General features: G+C 40.9%; 1 protein-coding gene across 1 annotated transcript in view; it reads left to right on the forward strand.

Moving 5' to 3' along the window:
• Positions 1-16661, forward strand: part of VSIG4 (V-set and immunoglobulin domain containing 4) — a 56861-nt gene extending 40200 nt beyond the window's left edge. Inside the window, exons 7-8 of the mRNA XM_045538423.1 lie at positions 16429-16494; positions 16570-16661. Of these exons, the coding sequence (XP_045394379.1) occupies positions 16429-16494; positions 16570-16631 (128 nt within the window). The 3' untranslated portion in view covers positions 16632-16661. The remainder of the gene's footprint in view (positions 1-16428; positions 16495-16569) is intronic.
• The last annotated feature ends 6222 nt before the right edge of the window (positions 16662-22883 follow it).

Raw genomic sequence — 22883 nt, forward strand, 5'->3', positions numbered from 1 at the left:
CCTCCATGGGTGGCCCTTGCTGAAGCTTTCTTTGAGATTGGACCTGAGCCTGAACCTGAGTCCCCATGGGACTTGTGGGGGGATTTGCTTTTATTAGTATAAAATATATACCATCTATCTCTGACAAGGAAAGATGTGTTTCAGAACCTGGGAGTGCCTCTAGCCATATATTAGGCCTGCTTCTTTGAGCCACTGATGATATCAGATATCTTCAAAGCTGCCTGGCTCATCTGTAAGGATTGGCGATGGAGGCAGAGGGGGAAGAGGTGGAGTCTCTGTAGGCCTCTCTGGCCAGCCTGACTCTACCCAGGAGATAGTGAGCTCTTGGACACTGTGGTATGGATTCCCAGCATCCACTTCCCATCTTCTCATTAACTATTAACAATAAAGACAGGAAAGACAGGTGGCAGGGGTTTGGGCAGGGGGTGGGGCTGGAGACTCCAGCACACTGTGTTGACAGGATTAGGGAACCAAAGGAAGTGGGGGAAGGGAGACAACAGTTGAAGAATGGCTACTATATCCCTGGCACTGTGCTAGATGCTTTATGCACATCCTTTTATGTAATCTTCATAACCATTCTACGAGGTGAGAATTATTGTCCCACCTTCCATAGATGAGAAAACTGAACTTCAGAATGGTCAAATGACTTACTTCAAGTCATTTAGCAATCAGCTGATCTGGAGTTCAAACCAACTTTACTACTGTCTTACATACCATATGCCACTTGGAAGGACCATTTTAGTCCCTTCCACTGCCTCCAGGCTGGACTATACCATTTTTTATTCCAAAGCAGGAATAAAAAATTATTTCTGAGTTTTGAGGGATCACAAATAAGAAGATTCTCTCACTTGTCTTGCCATGAGCTGTGCTCCTCTGACAGGAAGTTGATCCTCCCATCTCATCTGAACCATGCCTGGTGTGGTTTGAGTCAACTTCCTCTCCTTTTATCCTACTTCTCCTCCAAGCATTCTTCCCTGAGTTGCAAGCTGCAGTCTCCAACTTCTAGTGGTTCTTATTGAACTTCTCATGTTGACCCCTAAGCCAAGAAAAGGGGTTTTAGAACTGGAATCTACTATTTTTGCTTCGCCTGCTTCCACCACCTTACTGGCACTGGTCTCACAAAAGTCATCAACCCAATGGCTTCTTCTCAGACATCATTCTATTTGGTCCCTCATCTGTTGATCTCTAAGTCTGTCAACACACCCAAGTCACAACCAACTTTTTTAAAAAATCTCTTTTCAGCACCCACTACATCATTCTTCAGATCGGGTTAATACACTCTTCTCAAAAAAGTAGTTTTCATAGATTGCTTCACTGTTTAACCTCCTAACCTATAATAACCTAGCTTTTTATTTGTTATTTATCCTCATTTCTGCACTGACTCTGCTATCTTCTGTCACTAAATTACCATGAACTCCTACTAATCAACAAAGCCAAAGCCTCTGTGCTAACACTCATCCCCCTCAATGTCACTACAGCAGATGACTCTGTTGTCCATTCCTTCTTGCTTAAAACCTGTCATCAACTGGTTTAGAGAGGCCGGGCGCAGTGGCTCACGCCTGTAATCCTAGCACTCTGGGAGGCCGAGGCAGGTGGATTGTTTGAGCTCAGGAGTTCGAGACCAGCCTGAGCAAGAGCGAGACCCTGTCTCTACTAAAAATAGAAAGAAATGATCTGGACAGCTAAAAAATATACAGGCTAGAGTGCCATGGCATCAGCCTAGCTCACAGCAACCTCAAACTCCTGGGCTTAAGCGATCCTACTGCCTGGGCAACAGAGCGAGACTCTGTCTCAAAAAAAAAAAAAAAAAAAAAAAAAAAAAAACTGGTTTAGAGGACATCCTCCCTCTTAAGACTGAATTCCACAATCAGAAGCCACACAAGCATGGTACAGATGAGATGGAAGGATCAACATCATGCCAGAGGACCATAGTTAATTGCAGGGACTGTCTTCTTCATTTGTGTCCTTAGAGAAGCACCTGATCCAAAATAGTGCTCAGTGAAAATTATTGAATTTGTTTACCTACAGTCATGTGATTCACCTTTTCTCCTAACCATTCTCCTTGGTTCTCATAATGGTTCCTCTCATTTTTCCTGCTCCTTGTTACGTGCTAGTGTTTCCCAGTGCTCTGTACTTTTATCTTTTTTCTTGTGTCTTTGTGTGCTTTCTTACTCTCTTTCTATCTCCCCTACCCCCAGATCAGTAGATCCAATTGAATATTGAACATATCTCCCTGAATGTCTAAGCCCTCATGTCCTGGGCCATATACCTCAAACAAACCTGCTCATTATCCCGTGATCCTTATCTCCATGGAGGGAATCCAAGCTAGAAAGATCAGTCATCTTTTACCACCATTACATACTTTTACTAATACTCTGATTATAACACTACTTTGTTGTGTGATATTTTATGTTCTGCCTTTTCCTCATTAGTAGCAGGTTCCCTCAAGAACAAGGATCTCTGTTTAAATTAATTTCTGTATCACCACTGCTTGGCACAGAGTAAGCATCTTTTTAGAAATTGTTAACTGAATGAAAGTAGGGTGATAAGGTCAGCTCCCAGAGTGCCTGTATTGAGGGAAAGGATAATGTTGTTCCTAATGATGAAGATGAAAATGAAAAAAAAAAAAAAAGATGAACATGATGTTCATTTTCAGCCAGTAATGTCTTTCTCCTTAAAGTTTGGTATTTACTGCCAGTATAATCTTTTATCAACACAGATTCGGTGGTGTTACTACACCACTGAAGAAGGATCAGTGGCTCTTCATTGCCTGAGTCTTAAAGTTCATGATTTGTCAGCCAGGTGATCAGGACCTTTCACATTCTGTCCACAATTTATTTATTGATCCTTCTCCACCCATCTTATATTCCAAGTGCAACATGCCTTATACTCTAGAACACCTCTGGCCTTTACACATGACTCTCTGTGGAACTGAAAAACTCCCTGGCTCCTTCACATCTATCCTGTCAGGAGACCTTGCACTTCACTTATTCTTCAGGCCCAGCTCAATTATTGTCTCTGGAAATCTTTCCTGGTTTCCCTAGACAAAGTCTTCTGTACTTTGTATGTACCTAAATTACAGCCTGATCACATTGCATTTAGGTTATCTGTTTACATGGCTAGAAGGTGCACTCCACAAGGTACCAGCCTTAACTTGCTCATGTTTGGATTCCAAGAACTTAGGGCAAGTTCCAGCATGAAGAAGACTTTCTGTAAAAGTTGGTTAATTCTGACTAAAATAGGCTGGATGCAATGTCTCATGCCTGTAATCCCAGCAGTTTGGCAGTCCAAGGCAGGAGAATCACTTCAGTCCAGGAGCTCGAGACCAGCCTGAGCAACATAATGAGACCCCATCTTGGCAGAATAATTTTTAAAAATTTAGCCAGGTGTTGTAACACATGCCTATAGTCCTAGCTACCTGTGATGCTGAGGTAGGAGGATTGCTTGAGACCAAAAATTCGAGGGTGCAGTGAGCTATGACCTGCCACTGCACTCCAGCTTGGGTGACAGAGCAAGACCCTGTCTCAAAAAATATGTATATGACAAAAATGCCTGTTTAAAGAAAGAATTGTGTTCTATGGCTTGACCCCATCTGGGCTCATGGATCCTTTCCATACATATTTAGTTCACAACTCCAATTCCACTCTAATCTTCAGATGGCAGGGGTATTTTTTTTTAGGCTCCATACCTAGAACACAATAACTTTTACTTAAAGATTGGGAATCAGTGTCTGGCTGGAGGTGAAGATAGGCCAACACAGCAACTGGGTGAGAAGCAATGTCTCCTAAACCTTTACTTTCTTCCTATGGACATAATGGGACAAAATTTGAAAAGAGACAAACACAGTTTCAATCGGGGTTACATTCCTGTAACCTTAAGTAAGGAAGGAGAGGAAATAGAAACCAGAAACAGGGGGAAAAGCTGAGTAGGCTGGAAGAAGAGAATATGTTGTATAATGTCAAAAGGAAAAGATGTAAGTAGACCTCAGTTCCTTGTAGAATTACTAAGAAAGTTAAATTTAATTGAGTTAAGGACTGCTTTTCAGAGAGGTCATAGAACCTGATCCTGAAGTAGAGACCAATAAAGAGATTATAGAATGTAAACATAGAATGGTGTAGGACAAGAAGCTATGTAGGACAAGGCTTTGACATAGGCCTAGATTCTGGCTTTGCCTCGGACCCACTGTGAAAACTTGGGCAAGTTTCTTCCCCTATCTGGGATTCAGTGGCCCTATTTGTAAAATAAAGGACTTGGCTTCTTGACATAGCAGAGAGAGAGAGAGAGAGAGAGAGAGAGAGAGGAATGCCCTCCAAGGATGGGGTGTACTTCCCAAGCAGAGATCTTTCACCATGGACTACAGGGTTCAGTTTTACATAACCCCAAAGTCCAGTTGTGAGAAAACACCTGGAGTTGACCTGACCATTCTCCATGAACTGACTCATGCAAGTGAAACTCACAAGAAGCAGATGTAACACAGAGAGGTTCTTTGTTCTGTTCATTTTGTTTTATTTTGTTTTAATTCCAGAGCAAATACAACCCCCAAAACAGCTGGGAATGCTCTTGTTGGCTGAACAGCAATTTCTCTCTTGCTTGGGAAAATCTATTCTGAAAGCCAAATTCATCAGAAAGTTGCTTGATGAGAACATGGACAGGAAAAAGTGGGTTAGATGTGATTAACGAACTCTTCCCTTCTCCAATCCTCCTCAACTAAAATGAGGTGAAAGGAAGGGTCAGGGTCACTTCTGTCTTTTCTCTGTCCCTTAGACACTATCATGAATACAATGACCACTTTAAGCTCTTGGCCTTTAAGCTCTTGGCACTGTTTTTTTTTTTTTTTTCCAGTCTCCATGCAAAATCCCCACTCACCCTTCTGCAGCTGAGTTAATCCTGTTGATGAGGCTTCTACAACTTCTTTAACATTGAATCAGACCTCTTCAGAGTCTACCATAATTAGATTTCCAATTTCTGAAAGGCCCTGTTCTTTTTCACTTTGATTAGTGATTAGCTCCTATCCCCTTAATGACTTCTCCAGATGGCTAATCTATTATATGGTGATTTTACTGGTTGAAATTTCAGGGGAAACATTTTATTTTGGTTGGGGAGAAAGGAAGAGGAGGATCTCACTTTGCCCCTACCCCTATGCAAAAAGAGCTCTGCCTTCTCCCTGGTAGAAACAGCAGTGGGCTTGGGGGACTCTGGAAGATTCAGGTCCAGTTATTTTTGTTGAGGGAATCAATTTGAGGGGCTTTGTAACCAATGTTCTGTGTTCTTATCAAGGTCAAATACTATTTCATGGGAAAAGCCTTGGGCCTTAGAGAAATTCCTTCCATGGTGAAGCAGGATTGGTGAGCCTACTAGTCAAAGAAAGGAGGTTATCTTCTCCTCCTTTACCCTGATTTCTTTTCGTCTCCTTTTCCTCTTCTACTTGTCCCTTTCCCATCTTCTCTTCCTTCTTTCTTCTTTATTTTTCTCTCCTTCTCTTCTTCACTTTCTCCTATACTCTCCACTAGTCTGGAATAGATATTAGGACCAGTGCTAGGATAAGCCTGAGGCTGGGTCTCGGGTTATAACAGGTTCTAGCCACCATGAGCACTCTGAGTTGCAGAATCCAGAAGAAAAAATGTTGGGGGAGGAGGAGGAGGAGGAGGAGGAAGAGAAGGGGGAATGGGAGGGGGAGGAGGAGGAGGAGGAGGACAAACAGCAGCAGCAAAAAGGGCTATTGGAAGTAAATGAAAATGGATTTGAAATACCAGCCCGCCTCCCAGAAAAGCACATAGATTTAGGACTTTATATCTAACCCCCTTCCAGGGCCTCTGTCCCCACTAGGATAAGCCTTATCCACTCAAAACACTCTGCTGAAGTTTCTGTTTTTCCTGGAAATATCTACTACTAAGAAAAGCTTTGCTGGCATTTAAAGGCACAGTCATACTGTCAAAGGGACCCGAGATAACACCATTGGCTCTTTCCTGTATCAGGGCCTTTGAAATTCCCATGGCTATCTCCTTCTCACCCTTTAGGTCTTAGCTTAAAATATCTTCCTCATGGAATGGCCTCCTTGCGAACACAAGCTAAAATAGCTCTCCTTACTCCTTTTCCCTCACAGACTTGGAACCCTACTCATTTCCCTCATAGCACTCCCTACTGTTTGGAATAATATACTTTTGGTCAATTTACATGTTTATTGCTGGCCACCTCCCTGGTTCTAGACACTACATTTTTGTGATTGGGAGCTCTATGAGAAAAACAGGGACTGTGTCTTGTTTACTGCTGTATTGAATAGTGCTTTGCATAGTACCTGGTGCATAGTAGGAGGTATTTAATAATATCTAGTGAGTTAATGAATGGTGTCCCTGACAAAACATAAGTTAGGCTGGGAGGAGTTGACATCACTGGGGTCATGTTATGATTGCATTGAAATTGAGAAGCTGAAGGCATGGAAAGGCTAAAGAGCAATTAAGTTGGATGTCTATGAGACTCAAGTCAGAGAAAGACTCTGGGCATGGAATGGCCATGAGGTAAGGGCAGTTGAACAGTTGAGTATGGAAAGAGACTGCCTCATGTCCCACTTCTCTGGGACTTGGCATCCTCAAGTGTAAAACAGAGGTCATAATCTTTCCCCTGCCTATATTATAGGACTATCATCAGATCTGATGTAAGAATAGATGTGAAGGAGGGGAGTAGAATGGAGAGAGAACTCATGGGTGGGTGGCTTATCTGCCACCACCCCTACCCCAGGCATGGCCTGAGGTAGCCTCTATAACCGCCTCCCCAGCCTCTGGACTGCAGAGTCATTGTGGAAGGGAAGTCCCAGCAGCAACAGTCTGGACTTCTAGCCCATACCTCCTCAGTTGCTCAAGAATGACAGTTGGTTTTGCATCAGTCTCTCTGTACCATCCTGCCACCCCCCACCGCACCCCCATACTGCCTCCCCAAGGTCTGTATGTGGCAATTTCCAGGCTGGCATTTCCCCATCAATGTGGCAATGTTCTGGTCTCCCAGGGTCGCCTCAGGGACCCTGGGATGGTGATGAGAGTGGGAGGAACCAGGTTCTCTGGGCCCCTCAGCATGATATCTGGTCTGTCCAGGAACATGTCTGTCAGGCCTCCTTCCCTTCCCTCAACTACTTATACCTTTGGAGGTTTAGGTTAATCTGAAAACTGGGACTGGTCTTCTTGGGACCCAACACTGGAAATTTGGCTTTGATCAGATTAGGTCCCATAACTGTTAAACTAGCTAGAAGCCTAGGCTGAGCTGTATTAACCACATATATTGGCCCTACCTCACTCCCATTTCATCATCTTAATCACAGAAATTGTGTTGATTATGCTGGAAGATATGAAGGGGCAGGCACTCATCCTTGGCAATGCCCTTTTCCCATTCTTTCTTTCATTCATTTAGCAAACACATGAGTACTTACTCTGAGCCAGGTTCCTGTCTAGTGGGGAATATAGCCAACTAAATAGAGTGTTCCAGTCATCCCAACGTGCTCATCACCATAATATGTTCAAGTACAATATATAATATAGTAGGTATAACCCACAGTGGCAAAACAGAAGGAGTGGTTGACTTTCTAGGGAGGACAGGAACAGTTTCACAGAAAAGATTTAAACTATAACTTGAAGAATAAATGAGAGAATAGCAGGCAGATTACAGGTAAGGGTGAGAAAAAGAGCATCATAGGCATTCTAGAAGAGTGTCCTAAGGCAGCATGTCCAAACATGTGAATATGTAGAACAGACAGGCAAGTTTGAGTGACCAAACTTTTGTATGGTTTGAGTGCAAGATTTATGTTGAGGAATAGCAAGAGATGAATCTAGATAGATGTGCAGGTCTGCATTACTGAGGGCTTTGAATGCTACGGTGAGTTTGAATTTGTCCCCCAAACACTGAAAAGTTATTAAAGGGAATACTAAAACCCATTTAGCATATCTCAAAAGTATATGTTCTGAACCTACATTAGAACAACCAGTCTGATGAATGTGCATGTGGTTACAAGAGCAACAGGACCAAATATTTGGACCTGGACTATGCTGGGAAGTCTGAAATCTATGTGCATCATGTTTGTGACTGTCACTTCCTAAAGACAAAATTTTCAATTTCTGGATCAAAGATCTGTACATACAGATGTAATTCCCATTTTACATATTCATCTCTAGAAAATCAAGAACCCAAACTTTTCTCAAGGAATTAGATTTTGGCCAAAAGAAGAAAAGTGACAGTTTTGCAGAAAACCCAAGATACTACTAGCAAGCAGACAATGGATGGTTACTGAGAAACCCTGAAACTCTAGACTCACCTGGAGTAAAGGAACTGGAACCTGGGGGGAAGAGGTGCAAGTACTAGATAACAGTGGATATTCTTACCCCATATTCTTCATCTCAAAACTATCTTATTTATGTGTCTCTTATTTATTCAGCTGCTCTCTATTTATTTAAACCTAAAAGGTGGACTAGTTTTAGCCCAGTCTCTAGGGAACAAAGGGCAGTGTTATGAACTGAATCGTGATCTCCCCCCAAAAATTCATATGTTGAAGCCCTAACCCCCAGTGCCTCAGAATTTAACTGTATTTGGAGACAGGGCCTTTAAAGAGGTTATTAAGTTAAAATGAGGCTGTTAGGGTGGGCCCTAATGCAATCTTACTGGTGTCCTTATAACAAGGGGAGATTTGGACACACAAAAAAAAAGACACCAGGGATGCACACACACAGAGGAAAGACTATATGAGGACACAGCAAGTAGGCATCCATCTACAAGGCAAGGAGAGAGGTTTCAGGAGAAACCAAACTTGCTGACACCTTGATTTTGGACTTCTAGCCTCCAGAACTGTGAGAAAATAAATTTCTCTTGTTTAAGCCATCTAGTGTGTGCTATATTGTTATGGCAGCCCTAGCAAATTAATATAAGCAGAAACCATTTCTTTAGTCTACTGTCCACTAATGCCCCTCTCAGGTCATCATGAGTCCCTGGCAAAGGAAGGGACTACTTCTTCTACTAGGGTCTCTCTCCTCCTCTTTAACCACTATGACCCGGTCACTTTATGGGCAGCAGAGCCTGTACTATAAAGCCAGCTTCCTATGTCTTCTACTTTATGTATGGATACAGTACCAAGTAATTTTGACAATGGCATGGGTTTTTTTTCCCTTTCTGTGAGGTCCCCAGAAGGAGTCAGAGACAGGACAGCCCTGGAAGGAGTAGCATGGGTTGGGAGTTCCTAGCAACTTTTAGGTAAAAACAAATGAAAAGGCAGAAAAGCCCTGGATTTGTAATCAAGAAACCTGGATTCAGCTCTGCTCATAATTAGATGTGTTACTCTTAAACAAGGTCCTCAGTCTCTCTAAATATTGGTTTTCTCATCAATGAACAGGGTGATAATGTATATCTGGCTTGTATCTTATAGTGACTAAATGAAACAAAATGTAAGAGCTGATTATTATCAGTTCTGGGGGATCTGAGCTTTGGATAGTTATTGTGAAGATGTGCCAGATCCCAAAAGGGGAACACCTTCCATCTAACCCCAGCTCTTTTATTTGCTCATGGAGAGACCAAGTAGACAAAACTGCTCTTAGAAACTGACCCAAACAAAATCAACAAGGAACCTATGAGCTCAGACCTTTGCAGAAAGAGTTGAGCCGGAGAAAGCATTTGAATGCATATTACTGATGTGACAGGAATCGGATGTGTCTCAAGTCTCCATCGAGGGACCAGGTCATGTCCCAAGTCCAAACTTTAGTAAGACATAGCAGGAACGGAATTTGGTATACAGAAAACAGTAACCTACTCAATTATATTGTAACTTGGCTGTGGTTACTATCATGTTGTCATAACTGAGGAGTGGCTGGCCAGGCAGTGGGTGGGGGTGTCTCCATGGAAGTTAGAGAAAGAGGAGATAAAAACAAAAGAATGTGTCAGTGTGGCTCTGACACTATGCAAAGAGAGGGGACATTGAGTTTATGGCTCAATCTGCTCCATGGAAACAGAAAACTCCCAAAAGGTGGAGAGACAAATTCATCCTGCTACCTCAGCTTCAGGAAAATGTCCCAGAATGGTGTCCAAGCCATTTTGCCTTAATCTTCTGTTCTTCAAACACCCCTTTGCATTCAAGTCTGCTCTCTGAGCAACATCATTCTAGGACAGACCAGACTGGATGAATAGCAGGTGTCGGTAATTCAACTTTGTTTCTGGAGAATGGGAGTTAGTGCCCCTGTGCCTGACCAACTCTATGAGGTAATAACTGAGTTTCTAATCTTACCAAGTTGAATTCAGACCTTGAACCCATGGTGACACCCCTCTGATGCCCACTCTCTGCCCATAGTCATCTGTTGGTAGAAACACTTGAACGATTGATTGGGAGGCCCTTGGATCAGTTTTTACTCTGTTATGAATTCTCTGTAGATCTCTCCCTCTTTACTCCCTAAACTTGTCACACATACACACAAAGACACACATACACACACACACACACACACACACACACACATCCAGGATGAAGGAGATGTGGCTTAGAAATAGCAAGTGTAATACAGCTTAGGGATTTTGAAGGACAGTGAGCTCAGTATGTGTCAGTGGTGATATGTGGTGGCCAAAAGCTAATGCCATCTTTAGCTGCATTCACAAAAATGCAATGTCCAGAACCAGGGAGGTGACAGTCTTGATCTACTTCTCTACTTAGCATTGGTCAGACCATAGACAGAATGTTTTCCCTTCTGTGCATCACACTCTGAGGGTAACATTGACAAAGTGGGACAGCCCCTGCCCCCCACATTTCCCTAGAGATGACTATGGGTTCAAACCTTCCCCTGGAGCAGCCCTAGCTTTCAAGCTCATCACAGCCCAGACCTGTTTGGAGTCCAGTCTTGAGCCATATCAGGAAACTCTCATTAGCCAGAGGGCCATGAGGCCTAGAGAATTTGGGGTTTTATATTCTTCTCTCTTGTAAGCTTTGGGGTCTTAAAAGTCATTAGTCAAGTCAAGTAAAGATCATTCTTTTTTGTTGTAAGGCATTATAAGCAGCAACCATTAGGCCACTGACACCCACCACAGCTCAAACCACTTTCTGCCTTAGAAAGGCTTTCCTAGGTTCCAAGCCTAAGTGGGGCTCTCATAGTCAACATGGAAAGGGTGGAAATGCAGAGGTACAAAACAGATGAAATGAACCACTTCCCCAATTCTGTGGACTTGTCCTTATATAACTATTTGGAGTTATATTGTGGTTTTCTTCATGGTGGATAGTGTCTTTCCAGTGAAACAACTGGAGTTTGATGGATCACACTCTGAGGCCACACTTTAGTCTTCATTACACGTATCGTGAGGCTGAAGGTTGTTTCTCACTGTAGAGAAGCAAAGAGGTGGAAAGCATCCTTGAGCATAGTGTTACTGACTTCTTGAAAGAGTAGGTACAAAAGAGTCTGAGGTGTCTGTACCATTTTCTCTCCTGATACTGCTTATTGCTGTGGTCGATACTGTTCTTGCTCTTTTTGATGTTGCTGCTCTTGTTCCTATTGACCTTGGTGTTGCTTACATTGTTGCTCTTGCTCATGCTCTTGCTGGTGTTGATAGTGCTCTAGTGGATGGAGGGCACAGTCCTATTGGATTTCCCCAAGTCACAACTGAAATCCATCACATGTTTCTGCAGCTTTCCTAGAGGAATTCTGGCAGTGGGCTTGATACTGGGAATATAGAGGATAGTCTCTACTTCACTTTTGGCCAGAGGTTCACATTAAAATGCTAAATCACCCATTTTGGCCAGCATTTTTATAGCTAACTTTGTTTCATAAAACATTATCTTTCAAGCAGATGGTGACCTTAAGGCTAATGAGAGACAGCCCTAGGGAAGGAGTGCTTTTAGGAGATGAGACCCTTTCCTATTGGCTATGGTCCTTTTTTTTAAATGGGAGCATCTGCTACCCAGCATTTCTCTATTCCAGTCTACCCCATGGTCCACCTCAAGCATTTTGGTCAATGTGCTTTATTTTTACAATACTTCTAACTATTTATAATTATATATTTATATATGTGATTGTTTAATTAATGTCTGTCGTCCCCACTAGTCTGATTATAAGTTTCAATGGGACAGAAACTATCTCTCTTTTGCTCAACAGTGTATCCTTGAGAGTCTGCAGATAGCAGGTGTTCAACAAATAGATGAATAAAATGGATGCTAGAAAAGTCCACTTGCCCAATAACATTCAAAATGCTAATACATATTAATTTAGTGGTATTTCATTTATAAACATCTAATGTGATTAAAAACACCAACAAAATAGGAAACTCGGGGAAAAAGTCAACCAAAATGGAAAAACATACAGTTCATAGAAGGGGAAAGACAAATGGTTGGTAAAGATATGAAAAGATGCTCAGTTTCACTAATAGTCAGAGAATTGTAAATTAAAACAATGAAATACTCCTTTTGGTAGAAATTTTAAAGTTTTATAATTTTGATTGGCAAAAGTATGGAACACTGCTGAGGAAAGTTAAAATTGGTACAGCCATTTTGGAGGCAATTTTTTAGTATATAATATATTTTAAAATATGCATCCAAATGATATGATTTTCTTAAAAATAATGTAATGTGTATTGGGGAGAGAGTGAATGGAGTATAAATGAAATAAGACTGGCCATGTGTTGATAATTGTTGAAGCTGAGTTTAGTACACATCGGGGTTTGCTATGAAATTTTGTACTTTTTTACATATATTTGAAATTTTTCATAATAAAAGCTAAGATAATAAAATATGGATCCAATAACCTACTAATTTCTCTCCTTAGTGTCTTATCCTAAAGAAATATTCCCACAAATACGCACAAAGAGACATGACAAGAATATTCCATGCTATTTGTAATAGTGAAAAATTGGAAATGACTTAAATCTGCATCAATAGTGACATGGTTGAATAAACATTGATACATCTATACTACACAATATCATGTACTAAATTAATAGAATTGAATAGAATGGACTATGTCTAGATATCTAATGTACAGTATACTATTTGTATAGAAAATAAGCACCATACCTACCACTCAAAATAATGTCATATATATCCTATGAATATATATGTTGTATAAAAATCTTTAGAGATCCACCTATAAGAATATACAACAGATGATAATAGTGGTTATTTCTGAAGAATGGGGGAAGGGACCAGGACTGTGACAGGAGTGGGACAGGTGATCAAAGAAGACATTAAGTTTTGTCTATATTAATTTTTATAAGGAGACTGTATTAAGATATTATTTGAGTACCTAAAAATTACTTTTAAAAGTTTCAAAAATAAAGATATTAAATAACCTGGAAAGATGTTTATGTTAAATTGCTAAGTGAAAAGAAATAGTTTATAAAACAACATGATCACATTACAAGAATAAATATACCCACAGAAAAATGTCTGGAAGGACGTACAACAAGATGTTTACAGAGTTATCTTTGGGTGATGGTCGTAGTGGTGGAATTGTAGATAATTTTATTTTTTATTTGCTTACCTATATTTTTATATCTGTATAACAAATATGTAATATTTGTATAACAAAACAAATTAAAAAATAAAGTATGTTGTCTATATAAGGAAACAGCATACATACACACACACACACACACACACACACACACACACACACACACACACAGTGAAGCAGAGGAAAGGCCTAGATGGCTAGATGGAAATCTCTAAGTCGAAGGGCCTTTGTTTCTGTGCCACTCAGAGTTCCGGTCAACAAACACTGACCAGCTTATTCTGTGTCAGGCTGGCCCTGTACAGAGCACTGGGGTGGGGGTGGGGGTGGGAGTGGCAAGACTAAAACCAAATCCTTGCCCTAAGGTTAAACCTGTGTTTGAGTCTCCTTCACTGTACTTCCCGCTGCTACCACCTTACCCAGACACCCACTCCCTCTCTCCTCAACCTTTACCACTAACAGAACATACAAACACAGAAAAATCATTTCCAATATACCCATTTCTGGTTTTAAATGCCTTCTGAAAAGCAACAAAGTAGCCTCAAATCTTCTAAACAGCTACTTCTACCTTTCAATGAGCTAACTTAGGCTTCGTTCCTTCTCTTCCAACTCCCTGTCTCCTAGCATCAAGAACCATCTTATTTTCTTTGTCTCCCATTGGTATTTTTCTACCACCCCTCCCACGCAAAAATGCACACTCAAACTTTCTTTTCTTGTAAAATACTTTTCCTTTTCCTTGCTACTATAGAGGTAAAACATGCTCAGAACAGAAAACTTTGAAAGGATAGAGAACAAAATATATGCAAAGGAAAACAATCCAAAATCCTACAACCCAGAGGCAAACAGAGTTAACATTTCTGGTGCATATCCTTCTAGTCCCTTTTCTGAGTGTGTATGTGTGTGTGTGTGTGCATTCTGTTTTTTCTTAATTGAGATCATATTTTTATACTGTGTCCTCTTTTATTCACTTAACATCATAAAATTGGCATTCCCCTTGTTGCTAAATATTCTTTGAAATCTTGGTTGTTGATGGCTGCATAATATCTCTTACAGTTATACCACATTTATCTGGCCACTCCCCAGAACATTTAATGTGGTCCATTAAAATATCTCTCTATTAAAATATTTCTCTACCTTAAATAAGTTCCTTTATAAAGACCCTTTAAATAAGTTAAATTATACACACACACACACACACACACACATGCACACATACACACACACACACACACCCATATAGATACACATCTCCTTCTATCTATCTATGTAAAGAACTTTTAAAAAAAACAAGTCCTTTTGCTGGTTTCATGATTCTCCTAAGAGCCCTTGTCCAACCTTTGTCCTAATTTATAATAAGGCGTCATCTTATCCTGCAACCCTTTAAAAGGGGATGGGAATAGAGCTCTTGTCCTTCCACACTGAGAGAATTCAACTCTGCCCTGCTTTGGACAGCTCTCATTACAGATTGACTTTGGTGAGACCCTCCCCCATGGGAAGTGTCCTGACATGTAACAATGTTTTCACATTCAAGTAGTAAGAATTATCTAATTCTGTAAGTGGGAAGCCATTCTCAGGATACTGCAAGGGTTATATGAAAAGTGTGTGATATTGCCCAGTGCAGTGCTTGGCATTTAGTAGGCACTAAATACTATAGCTTAATCTGCTGATAAACTTGAAGTGATTAACTGATAAGGCAATTGATTATTTAATTGAACAAGTATTTATTGCACAAGCCAGAGTCTATCATGTGGACTGAAACCATTTAATCCATATTCAAGTAATTTGGCCTATGGTCAAACCAGTATTTATTTAGATTTGGAAAATGGATTCACTAGAAATATGTGCCCAGGTACTGTGCTAAAGCTATGTGAGTGCCACCAAAGAGGTGTCTCTGCTAGTGAAAAAGTGAAAATAGAATTGAAAAGATATCTATGCCTGAATACTAAGAGATCAATGAAAAGACATTCTAACATTCCATGCTAACCACAATGAAATTGTCAGGTGTTCTGGAGTTTTTATGGAAGACTTTGCGGAGAACTTTGAATTAAGCATGTAAATATCTGTATGGGTACAGAGAAATGGGAAGGGAATGGTTGGTGGGGGCAGCTTAAGCAAAGATATAAGGGATGGAACAAACCTAGCTTACTAGGATAACTGATTGGGACAGGGTGCAAGGAGTGAAAGGCCATGAAATTAAAAGCAAGACAAAATGGATGGTGCTTTATTAGACTGGCTCTAGAATCAGACTGCTTGGGTTCAGATCTGCCACTTACAAATTGTGTGACTTCAGGCAAGTAACTTAATGTCACTGGGCCTTGGTTTCATCATCTGTTAAAAAGGATAATAATACTACACACCTACCTTATAGTGTTTTGTGAGTATTCAAAAGGACATGTTATATGTACATGGCTTGGAACCATATAGGAGATGTAGAAGTCTCAGCACAAAGGAGATTAGATCTCTTAAAGACAGAAATACACACAAAGAGTGACAGAGATATAAGACACACAGAGAAAGAGCATTTAGAGAAGAACAGAGCCCTGAGGCTCATCCCCTTAGATCAGGCAAACAAAGAGAAAGTCAGTTATCAAAGAGAAGCAGCTAAAGGCAGAAGCTACAAGGGCTGTTTTATCTGGTGATAAAAAAATAAGTTAACTACATATTATATTTCCAGCTCCTGGATCCATAGGCATAAATGCTATTCAACTCACCATGCACTTCCAAGGGTTCTCTCTCTCCCTGAAGAGCCCTGCTTTGCAGGATAAGAAGGACTTTTATTGAGATTTTGGCTCAAAGCGGAAACATGTCACAATGGCCAGAGCAATGGCTCAGTGTGATTCCTCTGGGTCTCAGGACCCTGAGAATGGAGAAAATATGCAGGAAATGGAAATTAACTGTGAGGCATGTTAATTAAAGTGTTGTTAATGAGTCTTCACAAAGCATGTGGCTTTAGTACTCATTTAATTACATTTCTTGGCAGGAACTGGAGGGGTAGCAACAGCACTGAATTTGGTTGGAGTCTCGTGCCTCCTTCCCTTAGTTGGGGGTAAGTTCATCTCTGAACCTTTGTTTCTTCTTCTGCAAAACAAGGAGCTGAATTTACTCTTTACTTACTTTTCAGGGCTGTTGAAGAACCCAATGGTTGTGAAAGGGCTTTGTCCATGGGAAGCCTCATACATGTGAGGAGGGAGAGTTGAAAGGCTGATAATTATTAATACATGCACCCAAATAAAATATGGGAAAAGAAGGAGTACTATTTGGAAGAAATATGATAATTTTTGTGTGGTTTGAGGCTAATGTGTTGTGGCCTGCATGTTTCCAATGGAACTGCAACCATCCCTGAAAATATTCTGGAGGTCAGTGGATAAATATACTTTGGTGAACAAACATTTGCTTCCCACCCAACCTCTAGACCTGTAGGTAAAGTAAAAGCCAGAGCAAACAGGACATAGTCTGCATATTGATTCACCTGAGGCTTGTCCAGATGTCTGCAATCTGTCTCATTATTTCTGAGTTACTTTGTTCACATTTGCTCCCCTCCCCATTTTCATCAACATCAGGAGACCTAGAAGGCAGGAGACCAGGGTTTTGATCCCATTTAGTCCTGGCTTCACATTGTACCTCTGGACAAGCTTAAAAATAACTTGTTTTGTTATTTTTTGGCCTGTTTGACAAATAAACTAAACAGCTTAGTGTGGATGGGGTGGCAATATCCTAGAAAATGTATTTGCTTGTAAGCTTCAGGAATTATGTAAAGAGAGAGAGAGGCTGAAGTCCAAAGTACTCTGACTGGCACACAAAAGCTGTCACAATCTGGCTCCAGGCCTCAGTCCCTACCTTCACCCTTTTACCCTTTCTCTGCAAATGCCATATACTTTCCCCAAACCTGTGCCTTAAGTGCTGCCTGGTCCCTTGGCCAGAAATCATCTTCCCTTCTCCCTCTTCTCTGACAGGTAAGTTACCCTATATCTTTGGTGACCCAACACATTAACATGACTCTATCAATGCTCTAATCACATTGGATTATAATTTCTATATGTCTTTCTGTCCTGAGAGACTGTGAACTCCCTTTAAGACACGATCTATTTGTTTCTAGGCCCTAATACTGTCCCTGACACAGAAAAGTCACTTGGCATTTGTGGAAAGGGAAGAAAGGGGGAGGAAGAGAGAAGTAAGGAGGGAGGAAAGTAAACTGCAAAGAACCAAGAATTCAAAGTGAAGAGATACCCTTTGAATTCTAATGCAGCCACTTTGTAGCTGAGTCACTTTGTAGCTGAATGTGTACAGCAAATTAACTTCTCTCTAAGCCTCAGTTTTTTTGTCTGTAACATGGGGCTAATGTTCTCTAGTCCTGTCTGCTTCACTCACTCCACTCCACCATGGAATAAGGGAGGGAGAGAGCAGAGGGTGTAAGGCTGAAAGAGAAAAGAGAGAGAGACAGAAAACTGTGGGATTCCTGAGGAAGGGAACAGTTTTAGGTTGGATTAAGTGTACCTCGGGTTGTAGGAAGAACAATGACCACTAGAGGGCAATGTTATGGCAGGAAAATTTTCCCCAATAGCAAAGGGAAGAGCCCACAGCTGGACTGTCCAAGTCACACATGAGCCAGTCCTGATGGAAACACAGTCAGAACTTGAGTCCCCTGTTAGGTTTGGTATGTTACTCCCCACGTGATTGACACTACATATATGGGGTGTTCGCAGCTGGAAAGAATGATTCATTATTTATTTGTTAGAAATAAGACCACTCTTCATGAGATTGTTGGTGTCTAATGACTAAATTATGATGTGTTTGAGTTCTCACAAGCATGCTAGAATGCCACACTTCTTCCATCTCACAGCAGGGTCTAGAGTTTGTCTCCTTGCCTCTGACACTGTCTCATGTCACTGCACAAACCCTCAGTCCATTGTGCGCACCACTTCTGCAGTCCTTTTCATTAAGTGCACCTTGAATTAGTGTTTGCCTGCTCAGAAGCCACCAGTTGCTCTTCATTGCCTACAGATGAAAGTTCAAAACCCTCATCCTGGTTCTCAAGCTTTACTATAATCTTGCCCCAACAAACTTGCCAATCTCCCTCCTTACTCTTTCATCACCCTCCATGGGACAGCGAAGCTGGACTGTTCCCCAGTTTCTGAACATACCCCTCTGCATAGTTCTATTGTCTTGACTTGGCTCACTCCATTGGAATCTTTCACTAGATGAAACTTTAATTACCTTTAATGACACTGTCACATAACATTTTTCTCCATAGAACCTTCCCTAATTCCACTAGCCACAAGTTACGAGATGCTTGAGACTCCTCTATGCTTTATCTATGCCTCTCACTTATGGCATTGATCATTGTCTACCTTATATTACATGTGTTTCATTCATTTGCTGATTTATTCTTTTGCTTACCATACATGCATCATATATTATGTATCAGGTCCCATGTGAAGGGCTTAGAAACGACTGAAACTTAGTCCTGGCCCTCCAGGAGCTAAGTGATCACCTGGAGAATGACAGATATATTGCACCATAATAGTTGTGTACATGTTATGTGAGAACAAGGGTACATTAAAGGATTGAAGAAGCTAGATTGGAGCCAGACTGAAATTCCAGACAAGGGAGTTAAGATATGAAGATAGAGAGTGTGTCTTTAGACAACTGGTCTTTAAATGCTTAGCATGTCAATATGTATTTGGTGAATTAATCTCTTAGAAAATGGGGCATCCAAAGGGATTTTTGAATTGGATAATGGGCCAAGTATTTGTGAATTGGGCCAAGGATTCCAAAGGAGGTAAGAGGGGCAATTACAACATGCATCCATTTCCCCTCCTACATGTAAAGTTATTTGGCAGCAAGAATTATGTGTTATCCAATTATGCCCCCATTGTACCTGGAACAGGGCCTTTATTATAGAAAGTTTATGCATTTACAGAGTTTCCAAGTTGGAAGGAACTTTAGAAATCATCTAGTCCTTGTTCTACAAATGAGGAAAAGGAAACTGAGAAACAAAGTAGTTTCCTCAGTAGCCCAGTTTGTTAGTGTAAGAACTAACAATGGCAACTCAAAGTTTAGTGTTCTTTTAACTTTTCTCCATCTCATATCTCAAAATTTCCATGGTCCTCATTGTGGCTAAGACCCCCAGCAATAAAGATCGAACATATGTCTCTGATATGTTGGTTTCAGAAGGAACCCTAAGGAAGATCCAGATATTATTGTATACATGGGGAGACTGAGACCCAAAGAGAAGAAGTGATTGGCTCATGATCACAGATCTGGAGTCAGATCTGGGCCTGAACTCATAAGGCATTTGTTGAGTGGAATAGAATACACTCCCTGTAATTAAGGCATCATGTCTCACATTAGCTAACAAGTGATTACCCTTTACTTTAGAGAATAAACATGCCCCTGGTTGACATCATTCATCATTTAGTCTTAATCTCAAACATGTATACTTTTGCATAAGTCTTCTCATAGCCTGGAACATTTACCTTAGCAACAAGCATAATGACAAATAAGCTGTTCTGAAACCCCTAAGCAATTTGTAACTACACAGAGAAAATTTTCCTTGTCATCTCTGCTTGGCTCTTCTTCTGATTCCCTACTACTGGCAAAGAGGAGAAGAAAGAAGAAAAGGAAAGAAAACATATATAATAATTTCCAGACAGTGGTTTTCTTTGTGGAAGTTGAAAGGCCATCTTTCACAAGCTCTGGGGTCAGAGAGCATTGATGCTGAGCTGAGCAGAGGGAAAGCAGCTGGGCACTAGAAGCTACCAGGCCTGGATGTTCAGACATTGGGTTCTAGTAGAAATGGAACTGTTTGGAAAAGCAGCGGTAGAGAGAATTGTGGCCACCAGGTGCTATACAAGGGCTGGGAACTGACAAATATGTTCTTGTTTTTTAAGCAACTCTAAAGCAAATTCTCATCACAGTTTGACAAGAGCGCCAGAGGCTGAGTTATTCCAGACAAGATGATGAAAATTCTCTATGGTCCCTGAACCTGGATTCCCATACAAATTTTGCAGACAGAGTCTTCCTGTAGTGATGTTGGACACCAGTTGTTCTGTCTCAGAACAACTGGAAACTGAGGGTCAGGAAACTGAGGCAGGAAACTGAGGGTCAGAGTGGTGACAAGATGTATCCCAGTTCTCACTTGTGTGTTACAGAGAAGATACTGAACATTGAGATCTGATTTCAAGTTGAATGCCCCTTCCATAACACCAAAGGCTGTTTACCGTTCTTGTTTTTGCCCTAAGCCCTCTGGGTAGGGAGAGACTTGTAGGTCTAGAGATACCTTAACTCTAGCACATATTTCTGTTTCTCTCCCTCCTCTTCCAGATTTCCTTGTTTTTCTGGTGCAAATGACCCTCATGGTGACTTTTCGACTTCACCCATCATGCATATATGTACACACACACACACACACACAATTCTATATGTGGTGATCTGTGTGGTTTTTAGGGTTATTTTCAAAGACAAAAATCAGATCCAATGTCCCAAGTAAGATTCAGGCCCTAAATCTATATTTCCCTAGCAGCATAGATAAGGGTGCTGGAGTCATAGGCCTTTTAGTGTTTTGGGCCAAGGATGCCAGAAGGAATGAACTGAGTATGATAGCAAGTTAATGAAGTTTTGGGGTATCTTACCAAGCTCTTGGAGCCAGACAGGTCAGCTTCTTTCTAATAATAGCAGGCCAAAAATTCAGGTCATTAGATGGGTAAGTTCTGAAAATGGACATAGAGTATTGAATCCCTACTATTTACTCTGTGATGCCAGGCAAATCACTTAGGCTCTCTGAACTTCAGTTTCCTCATGTCTAAAATGTAGCAAATAAAGCCCTACCTCGTGAGATTATTAGGAGAAATAAAGGGCAAAATCCCAAGCACATAACAGATTCTCAATAAATGTTACTAACCCTCTCCTTATTCACCAATTTTCCTGACTGCACCATTTATCTTTCACTGGTTAATTTCCTTTTGGAAAATGTAGGCACACCTCAACGTTCTCTCCTCAGACTCTACCTTTTCTCTAAACTCTCTTCCTGGCCCTCTCATTTCCCCACCAGTATGAATTTTCACTTCTTTTCAAAGGAGTTCCATGTCTCTTCCTCTCACCCTCTGCATCGCTCCAAAGTCTTTCCTCTATTTCCAAATACCCATTGGTTATCTCTACTCAGATAATTCACCAAGACTCTAAACTCAACCAAGACTATTTGTTTAAATGTCTATCTTCACTGAAAAATTATCAGTTCCTTAGATCCTATAACTTTTTTCATTCATACTTTTTTATTCTTTCTCCACTCAGTGCCCACCACAGTTCATGATAGTTAATAGATGTCCAATAAATGCTTGTTGAATGAATGAGTAAATGAATAATCAAGCCATTTTATCCAGAAAGGAAAAGTGGATATTGTGCTGGCTAAGGATTTATTTAAACAGTGAAGGTCCTCATTTCGTTCAGATTTTCCAGAACAATCCTGATTTAATATATTCTGTCTCTTTTTTAGTTCAAGTATTAGTCCCCATATCAGATTCTGTGGCTAGGTGGATTTTCATTTAGGAAAATGTGGTTCCCATAACAATAGGCCTGGTGAGAGAAAATAAGTTGAGCTATGTAACTGAGTGGCAGTGGGAATGGATTAGGGGGATCATTATGAGAGACACAGAGGTAGAATCATATACCATCTTTGTATAGGAAAAATAACAGAATTATGTGGGAGGCAGCATGCAATTCCTATCAGCATCTCATTGAGAGTATATGAGCCTCTCTTTGGATTTTCCTTGTTCCTTGAGCCCTATCTGGTACTCAGATGAGCTTCCATCTGAGTGTCAGTATAGGTCTCAGTAAAAGAGGACCAGCTTTCTGCCCCAATACCACACAGACACGTCTCAGCCGTTTCACAATTCTTTGGTCTGAAGTTTGCAGGGTTCTAGCAGGATACTCAGTGCAACTCTGTTACTCTAACCCATCATAAGTGCTCACCCAAACATAACCCAGCTCTCCTTAATGATTGTGTCCATCTGATCCTTTCTCTATTTTTCAGGCCTGTCTCTCCCTAGGAGACTGGGTGCTTCCAAGTACATCTCATGCCTTCTTCCTCTCCCTATCTGCAGCTTTATTTATGCTCTGCTGCTCACCTGTACCTTGGCCTGGCTTTCTTCATCCATTCTGTTATCCATTCACTTATCCATCAAACAACGATTTCAACCCAAATCAGTACATCAAACATTTACTGACTATGAATGCATGCCAGGCCCTGTGTTAGGCACTAAAGTTACAAATATGACAGCCACTCAATACAAGAAGCCCTCAGCTTAGTGAGGAAGGTAGATATTCTAGTTATCTATTGCTGCTTAACAAACCACCCCAAAACTGAGAGATGTGATACTACCATTTTATCATGCTCACAGTCTCTGTGGGTAAAGAATTGAGATAGAGCACAGTAGAGAT

This window comes from Lemur catta, chromosome X, assembly GCF_020740605.2.
Source record: "Lemur catta isolate mLemCat1 chromosome X, mLemCat1.pri, whole genome shotgun sequence".
In the NCBI taxonomy this organism is placed as follows: domain Eukaryota; kingdom Metazoa; phylum Chordata; class Mammalia; order Primates; family Lemuridae; genus Lemur; species Lemur catta.